Below are 9,413 nucleotides of genomic sequence, written 5' to 3'. Positions count from 1 at the left end.
TACTTTTTAATTAAATTTTAGTAAAGGAATTATTTTATTAAATACTTAAAATATATTTTTTATTTAATTAATCTGGTGTTTGACTTTTTTCTTTTCGATCTTCTTCGTAGACTCGTAGGTTAACATGTTTTTCCTATTTTCAAAAGTAAGTTGAAAATAAAACATTAAAATGATTAAATTTAATGAAAATAAAATAATATTGGTGTATGGAAAGGAATGTGATGTGAGTACGTATGTTTGTGTGATCACGTGCCGACACACCGTTATAAAACCACATGAATGCAATTGCCTGAAGTGCAGAAGAAAGGTCTAGACACAAACTATTCCACTGTCTCTGCTCACTGCCTTCTGCTTTATGTTTTGTTTTGTGTGTGTGATTGCATAATCTTCAAGGTGGGTTCCTGTTTCTGAACTCAAGCAGGTGACAGTGGCGTGTGTTCTAATACCACAAAAGGTTGCGGAATCTTGTTCCTTGTCTGCTTTGCAAGATATTCCAGCTCGTACACACACACCCTTTTACCCCACGTTGCATCATCTTCAACTCTGCAACTTATTGTGAGTAATCCAATCAATCACACCTTGCTTTCTCATCATCAAATTCATTGTAGTTAGTTGTTGTTATTGTTAGTGTTTCTGGGTACGGCTTAGGAAAGATTGAAGTTTGACCAACGCATAGGTAGGGGGTGATTAAAGAGATAAACTTTGACTTTTTGCTGATGATTAATTTCTTTCTTTTTCTGTTTCTAATTGATTTTTTGTATGATCTGTATTATTTGGAGTGAATACTGTTTGAATAGTGAATGGGGGTGGTTTAAGTTATGGAACCAGAAACTTAGAACTGTCATTGATTGTTGTGTTTGTTATTAGCTCTGTGGGATCATAATCTGATACTGTTTCTTTACCAATAGGATGGGAGAGAGTAGGACACAAGGTTTGCAACAATAAGAAATTAATCAGTTTTTAAAATTATCATGTAAAAAAAGGTCAATTTTGCTTGTAAATTATGTAGATGTACATAACTGCATGTGTTAGTTTACTCATTTAATGGAACTCTGGAATAATATGGAAAGTCATATTGAAAAAAATATGACCTTCTGGAAAGTCTAATCTAACCTAACCCTTTTCTCTCAGCGTAGGAAGGCGTTTATCCTTTCTATAGGAAGAGATGACAACATTGTCGGATATAGGGGTTGCTGCTGCCATAAACATTTCCAGTGCATTGCTTTTCTTTCTGGCATTTGCTATTTTGAGGCTTCAACCTTGGAACGATAGGGTGTACTTTCCAAAATGGTATTTGAAGGGTTTAAGAACAGATCCAATTCAGGGAAGAGCGTTTGTGAGCAAGTTCATCAATTTAGACTGGAGATCATATCTTGGGTTTTTGAATTGGATGCCAGAAGCAATTAGAATGCCAGAACCTGAGCTTATTGACCATGCAGGATTGGACTCTGTTGTTTACTTGCGGATTTACTTGATAGGGTATGTATGCAGCATCGAGTCAATGCCACTTCAGGAAAGCATTATATGGTTGTTCTGATCTCATGTTTTCTGTTTGTGTTGGCAGGCTTAAAATCTTTGTCCCTATAGCATTCTTGGCTTGGACTGTTCTGGTTCCTGTCAATTGGACTAGTACTGGTCTAGAAGGATCCCAGATAAGAAACATAACTTCTAGTGACATTGATAAACTCTCTGTTTCAAATGTCCATAGTCGATCTGAAAGGTTACAATTTCTCCATTCAGTGCTGTTGCAATTCTGCTACTCTATTTGCATGTTTTCTACCATGGTCTATTCAAATTTGAACTGCCTCCATGCCAAATGTATACTTCAGCTAGTATGGCATTTTATATTTAGCATATAACTAGGTGAAACCTTAAGCTTATCTTAATAGCTTTGCATCTTCTATATTGCTTATGATATACCTAAATTACCAATTCTCCCCATCAGAATCTTTAGTTATTTTCAGTTCTTGGACAACATCACTTAATTCCCCAAAATCTATTTGAATATTACTCGTTCTATTTTCTTGGCATTATCTCCCTTATTAGCATTAACATTGCAAAGTAAGTCACTAATGTGACGCGTATTACTGTCTATACGAGCTAAATTGTATACTAAAGTTCTGTGCACTTCTTCAGGTTCTGGGGACACATAGTAATGGCTTATGCCTTTACCTTTTGGACTTGCTATATTTTGCTAAAGGAATATGGGAAGGTAGCATCAATGAGACTTAGTTTTCTTGCGGCACAAAAGCGTCGTCCTGATCAGTTTACGGTAAACTGAACTTTTCACCCTTCAATTTTAAATTCAAGTCGTAGAGTAGTGCCTATAGAACTATGTGTTTGCAGATTGTGGTTTACTTTTTTTTGTTTATTTTACTATAATTTTGTCTGGCTTTTTAGCTTCTCCAAGAGAAATAAGGGAATCTGATTTTAGCTTTTAAGGATGGAGGTGGTATTCTATTATACTTGGTCATTTTCAATGGTAGATTTCAGTTATATTTTAACATTTTTTTGCAAGCAATCTATTTCTTGTGCATCTTTATTAGTAGTGAGAAATTCAAGAAAATTGCAGCGTTGATTGGATTGTCATGCACTACTACTAGTTACTCATATTTTTACTTATAGAAATACACTGTACTCAGGTGCTCGTTAGAAATATTCCATCAGACCCTGATGAATCTGTGGGTGAGCTTGTTGAGCACTTCTTTTTGGTCAATCATCCAGACCACTATCTTACTCACCAGGTTGGTTCCTCCTGTTTAAACTTACACTGCTTAAATGGTACTTCCATTCATTATCTTCCTTATTTTCACATTATGAGTTGTGCAGTGTCTATTTTCGAAGTTTCTCCCTGTATAAGAAGGTTTGGATGTCTTATGGCCAGAAGTCAATTTGTTACTATATTTCACGGTGTTCATTGAATTCAAGTTTTAATTGGAATTTGGAATTGAAATTACACATACATGATTAACTAGATGTTAAATGAAACTGGCATGTTTGATTTGAGAAAGTCATTCCCTATTTTCACTAATAATTACAAAAAGCCATATTTTTCACTTTGTTTCCAATTTTCAATTACATAGGTAACCCCGAAAGCAACATTATAATGTTTCTACCATTTCTTGCTCAAATTGCACAAATCTTTGACAACTGAAACCAAATGTAAAAAAGGTGGTACTTTTGAAATTATGGCAAAATAGAAAGCAAATATAGTGTTGATAATGTAAACCAAATAAACCCCAATTTTCCCTTCCATTGTCCAATCTTTTGATAAGCAATATAGTGTTGCTCTTAAGAATTGTCAATTTACTTTTCTTTCAATGGGTACAAAGTGCATAAGCCAATTTATTGTAACGTGTATGCAGGTTGTTTATGATGCCAACAGACTTGCTAAGTTGGTTAACAAGAAGAAGAAGTTGAAGAATTGGCTTGTATACTATCAAAATAAACTTGAGAGAACTTCAAAAAGACCCGAAATAAAGGTATTTGAATAGAAACTGATATTCAGTAAAAAAAATTATCACAACCATCCAGGTTTCACTTGAGCTTTCCCTCTTATTTCATTCTGCTAGACTGGTTTCCTTGGTCTTTGGGGAAGGAAGGTGGATGCTATTGATCATTACACCGATGAAATTGACAAGTTGTCAAAAGAAGTATGTATTGTATGCCTTTTTTTCTTTCAGAAATTTTATCTCGTTACACATGCATGATGAAATCTTCCACGCCAATAACACATTGGCAAACTTAAGAAAAATACTTTTTAATTCAATTTTGCTTAGCCCAATATTTATATAATAGGTCATTTCTATAGGCATGTTGTGTTTTCATTGCTTTAGTCTCTTTCTGTAACTTTTCTTGATGGTCAGAGGTGATTTTGCAGATTGTTGTAGAGAGGGAAAAGGTCATAAATGATCCCAATTCTATCATGCCTGTTGCATTTGTTTCATTTAAAACAAGATGGGGTGCTGCTGTTTGTGCACAAACTCAGCAAACCAGAGATCCAACACTTTGGTTGACTGAATGGGCCCCAGAACCACGAGATGTGTATTGGCGAAACTTGCCAATTCCCTATGTTTCCCTCACTGTCAGGAGGCTAATCATAGCTGTGGCATTCTTTTTCCTCACTTTCTTTTTTATGATCCCCATTGCATTTGTTCAAACCCTCGCAAGCATTGAAGGAATCCAGAAAGCAGCACCATGGCTGAAGCCATTTGTTAGCATGTAAGCCTAATCTCATGATTGGAAATAACAAGATATAATTTCACTTGCATCACCATGATTACTTATTCAAACATATCTCAATGTGCAGGTCTTTCGTCAAGTCATTCATTCAAGGTTTTCTGCCTGGTATTGTGCTGAAGCTATTCCTTATCTTCCTGCCAACAATATTGATGATCATGTCTAAATTTGAAGGCTTTGAATCAATTTCATCTCTTGAGAGAAGATCAGCTTCTAGATACTATCTTTTCAATTTTGTGAATATATTCCTTGGAAACATACTTACCGGATCAGCATTTCAACAGCTGAGTTCTTTCATTCACCAACCAGCGAACCAGTAAGTTATTCGATATACAAAATTCGGTTTTTTATTCTCCCTAGTTATTTACTTTGTAAGTTAGCATTACTATATTTACTGTGTTGAGGGTGTCATTTAGTAGCCTTGTGTCAGCACTCAACATATTATATCACTCCTTCCTTATTACATGGAAATGGCTTTACTGCTGGATTCACTCCAGCTATTAAAAAGTAATGGTATCATACTCTATTCTATGAAATATTCCTTTAATAAACAATATTTTAACATTCTTTAATCACACTCAGATAGTTTGATTCCATGTATTGATTCAAGATATTTTCTTAAATTTATGCTATGTCGATAAAAATTAAGCACTCTTGTTAATCTTTTGACAGATATCCGGTAACAATTGGTACTGCTATTCCTTTAAAAGCAAGTTTCTTCATTACTTATATAATGGTTGACGGATGGGCGAGTATAGCTGCAGAGGTTTTGATGTTGAAACCGTTAATTTTTTATCACTTGAAGAATTTCTTCTTGGTGAAAACTGAAAAGGACAGGGAAGAGGCCATGGATCCTGGGAGTATCGGTTTCAACACTGGAGAACCTCGTATACAATTGTATTTTTTGTTGGGTCTAGTATATGCTGCAGTCACACCTGCTGTTCTTCCTTTCATTATAGTTTTCTTTGGCTTGGCCTATCTTGTCTTCCGTCATCAGGTACACAGATGTTATATTTATAATTACAAGCCAGTGGTGATTGAATTTTATATGCACGTTTATGATTCCGGTTTCAACAATCAAGTGTTAAAAAATGCACACTGCACATTTAGAACTCAGCACCATAATGGCATATACATGAGTTCCTATTAGTTTATGAGCATTTTGAAAAATAGTGAGAAGTCCCTGGGATATAGTCACATGTAGAAAGATAATAGGAACGAATGGGAAAGAGTTCAAGATGCCCTTGTGTTTGTAGGTCTTGATGATTATAGTACAATTTGTTGAGGGACTATTGGAGATCATATATCGACTAGAAATAAGACAAATTTTGTCAGATTAAGTTAGGTTTAAAGTCCACTTTACTAGTTAACTTAATCACCCGGAACATTTCTCCTTTCTACAAATCACAATAATGTGTTCAACTTCAATTGTTTTCGTCGTCATTATATGAGATAATGAGCTGTACCTTCTACTTGTTTTCCAAATGCAGATCATTAACGTATACAATCAAGAGTATGAGAGTGGTGCAGCATTCTGGCCTGATGTCCATTTCCGCATCATATTGGCACTGATAGTCTCACAGATAGTTCTGATGGGGCTCCTCACCACCAAGAAAGCTGCTTCATCAACTCCTTTTCTCATTGTGCTCCCAATACTTACCATATGGTTCCATAGGTACTGCAAAGGCCGTTTTGAATCTGCATTTGTTAAATTTCCCTTACAGGTATGTCGATTTGTCCTTTGTGCAAAGTAAATTACTAGTAGTAATTCCTTGAACTGCTTGCATTAATATTTGATTGTAGAGTCCTGGTTTCTACTTCTAGCAGTTTATTTGTTAGACATAATTGAAACAGGAAATATATTATCCTGTTTGTTCTATAGGATGTCCTTTTCTCATTTTCCTACCCATGGTGTCATGACATAGGTTGGATGCATGAAAATGATGCGTTGTGTTATGTAGTGTTAATCAGATTTCATCATAAAACCAATTATGATGAATTGAGGCAGGGTATTTGAGACAACTTAAACTATTTATGCAGGAAGCAATGATGAAAGATACATTAGAACGAGCAATAGAACCTAACCTGAATTTGAAAGGTTATCTTCAAAATGCCTATGTTCATCCAATTTTTAAGGACAGCATGGAGGAGGAGACTGATGAGGAGGAGATACTGGGTATGGAGTTTGAAACTGAAAGTGCGATTGTGCGCACAAAACGCCAGTCCCGAAAGAATACACCATTACCCAGCACAAACAATGCATCATCTCTTTCTTTCTCTGATGGCACTCAAACTCATCTAGAGCCTTAAAGAAAAAAAGGATTCATTATTTTGTTGACAGATTAGGATAATGTGCAAATGCAAATACACTATGCTACATCAATTGAGGAAGATGCCTCTCTTTTAGTCACTCTTGCTGAAAGCAACATGAAATTACCACAAGCAGAGACTATAAGGCATATTTTTTGTAATGCTTAGGATTTTGTTGATTACTAGTGAATTGTTTCCCTAGGGGATGAAAGAATATGAGAGAGCCTAACTATTTGTAGGGTGCCATGAATGGGATAAGGGATTAGTCCAAACATGGATAATGCACAATGTAATTAATCAGACTGTTTTCATTTTAAGCAATTTAAAATAACTTGCTTTTTTATTTATGCTTTTATTTCAAAAAGTGTCTACTAAAGGAAGTTGTTAGTTGTCAGGAGTTGAGTTTAAGAAAAAGTACAATTTTTCGTAAATTAAGAATCAAAAGTTTTTTTTACCTTTGAACAAAGAATTTGAGCTAAAGAAGATATACAATAAATTTAAATTGATAATAAAATATCAAAGTAAGAAGATTAAGAAGGAGAGAGAAAGAACAATGAAGGTTCATTCTATGCAATAGTGGTTACATCTAATTTTTCATCTATACCAATCAAGCTCTACATTGTAAACTTAGTTTTACAAATGCTCAACAAAGTAGTAAAAGAAAAAACACACAAGAACTTAAGTCTTTTAACTCTGCAAGACTTTATTTCACATCTTGTAACATCCTATTACAACTAACTTTGGAAACCTTATTAAAGTAACTATACAAACACACAAAAAAACAACAAAAATAAGAATAATATCACCTAAACAAAGATAAGAATCCTAGTACTAACATACACCCAGGTGAAAAACTTTTTTTTCCCTTTAATATACTCTGATCATGTTTTGCTTAAAAACCGTTCCAAGATTCTCTTTCAAAAGTAGAAAATGATTTTTGAAAGATAAGAATTGATTTTTTATTTATTTTGATTTTGAAATAGAAAGAAATATGTAGAATTACAATTTTGAACATTTTAATTAATTAAAAATTCTCTAATAAATTAAAATAAATTTTTAAAGGAACCATTCGATGTTTGATTAAAACTTTATTTTTAATATTTTAAAATAACTTGAAAGTGATTTTAATCGATTAGTTCTTTGTTTTAATTTATTAAAACAGGACAATTCAAAGCATAAACGAAGCATTAAGTATTTTAATCATTAACAACTCAGTTCAATTTATTAAAGCAGAAAGATCAAAACACACACTTAGCATTAAGTTATTTCAATCAATTGAAAAATTAATTTATAATTAAAATAGAAAAAATAGAATTGCTCAAAATTTTAACTGATTTTAATCAATTGATTTGATTCTTTAATCAATTGATCTGATTCTTTAATCAATTAAAATGTTTCTTAGCATTAGCAAGCTAACTAAAAACACTTTTTAATCAATTAAAATATTTTCTATTGCCAAGAATAATTATTTGTATATTAAAATGAATTAAAAACACATTTTAATTAATTAAAAAGTTGTCTATTGCCTAGAATAATTCTTTGTTATTTGAGAGAGTTGTTAAATGCAATATTATGTCAATTCAAGGTGTAGAAAACTCGTAACATTCATCCTACACATTATAGACCATACAAAAATATCTAAGTCTTCATGAATCATGATAATTTTTTAAGTGTCTTTTCAAGTGTCTTCGAGAGATCTTCAAATATCTTTGATCTAACATGAAAAAATAGTTCAATTCATTAAATAATGTGATCATAGATTCAATAAACTTCTTCTATTTGAGGAAGACAATTCAATGATATACTCTATTTGTGAAGACTTGAGACAATATCGATGTGAATATGGATTAATCCAATTTATTTTTTTTATGGGTGAAGTGTTGAGGGATGACATATTGCTGAAGAAATTTGAAGAAAGGAAACTAGAAATTCAAGTTTATGAACCAAGAATGAAAAATGTATGATACACACTATTAACATACGAGGTAGAATTAGAGTTCCATCGTGGTTACTTTAATGCAAAATTTTAAGTCAAAAAACATAATCAATGGTTAAGTGGAAAAATATCAAGAACTAAAAAATTAGTTGAAGTCAAGACAATGTGCGAGTAATATAGAGGGAAAAAATTAAGATTCTCTTATGATCACTTTAATTCAAAATTTAATTCAATTTAGTAAAAGACATAATTATTGAGTGACTAGGCAGATACCAGGAACTAAAAAACAATTACAGTCAACACAATATGTTACGAAACCCTCCATAAATAAAACTAGCCAAGACTATTAACACCAAGAAAAATCTAGAAATAAATTAAGAAACTCTATCTTAAAAATTTAACTCAATTTAACATAATTGTATCTTGAAACTTTAGTGAACTTTGTTTCACATTCTTTATAATCTTACCTTGGTTTCTATCAAATGACCTTTAGATTTGTGTCATTCCAAACTGTTCAGATTGCAACAAGGACAAAAAAATAAACATAGATTGTTCAAACTTGCCATAAATAAAAAAACAATCAAATTTTTGTGGTCTACCACCCATAATTATCCTAGATTACAAAATTGGTGCTCCCAAATTTTGAATGTTTCAATTTGATGTGCAAATCTTTACTGCCAAATTTTGGGTCTAAAAGTTTGAGTAAAAAATGCTCTTTAGTTCCCCATATATCTATAATTTTAACTAGGCAAAATCGTATATGTGTTTGTTGAATTTGGTTCTGTAAAGAAAATGTAAACTTTGTTTCTTTTGAAAACTTTACTATTCTTCAAGATTAACTTTCTTTATCAATAAAGAAAAAGTCAAATTACTAGTAATGATTTTAATAAGAGTTAAAAATACATTTTTTCGAAGTGAATTAATACAT

The 9,413-nt window shown here is 32.5% G+C and overlaps 1 protein-coding gene across 2 annotated transcripts; it reads left to right on the top strand.

Moving 5' to 3' along the window:
* The first annotated feature begins 239 nt into the window (after positions 1-239).
* Positions 240-6,892, top strand: LOC137830901 (calcium permeable stress-gated cation channel 1-like). 2 transcript variants are annotated; one of them, XM_068638298.1, is made up of 12 exons: positions 240-555; positions 1,132-1,479; positions 1,565-1,720; positions 2,137-2,272; positions 2,643-2,744; positions 3,366-3,482; positions 3,573-3,653; positions 3,881-4,221; positions 4,310-4,555; positions 4,912-5,236; positions 5,730-5,963; positions 6,280-6,892. In XM_068638298.1, exons 2-12 carry the CDS (start codon positions 1,166-1,168, stop codon positions 6,547-6,549), a joined length of 2,322 nt encoding a protein of 773 aa, XP_068494399.1. In that variant the 5' UTR covers positions 240-555; positions 1,132-1,165; the 3' UTR covers positions 6,550-6,892. The 2 variants fall into 2 exon arrangements, with proteins under 2 accessions (XP_068494399.1, XP_068494400.1); XM_068638299.1 differs by having other exon boundaries at positions 297-555; positions 1,137-1,479.
* Positions 6,893-9,413: the final 2,521 nt, after the last annotated feature.

Source organism: Phaseolus vulgaris, chromosome 6 (assembly GCF_000499845.2).
Source record: "Phaseolus vulgaris cultivar G19833 chromosome 6, P. vulgaris v2.0, whole genome shotgun sequence".
Lineage (NCBI taxonomy): Eukaryota > Viridiplantae > Streptophyta > Magnoliopsida > Fabales > Fabaceae > Phaseolus > Phaseolus vulgaris.
This window is presented reverse-complemented; position numbering and strand designations above follow the sequence as displayed.

Bases quoted from the DNA above. Each gene is read 5' to 3' on its own strand.
- LOC137830901 (XM_068638298.1), top strand. From the start codon at position 1,166: ATGACAACATTGTCGGATATAGGGGTTGCTGCTGCCATAAACATTTCC. The intron at 3,654-3,880 runs GTATGTATTGTA...GTGATTTTGCAG, and splicing joins TTGACAAGTTGTCAAAAGAA to ATTGTTGTAGAGAGGGAAAA. The intron at 4,556-4,911 runs GTAAGTTATTCG...ATCTTTTGACAG, and splicing joins ATTCACCAACCAGCGAACCA to ATATCCGGTAACAATTGGTA.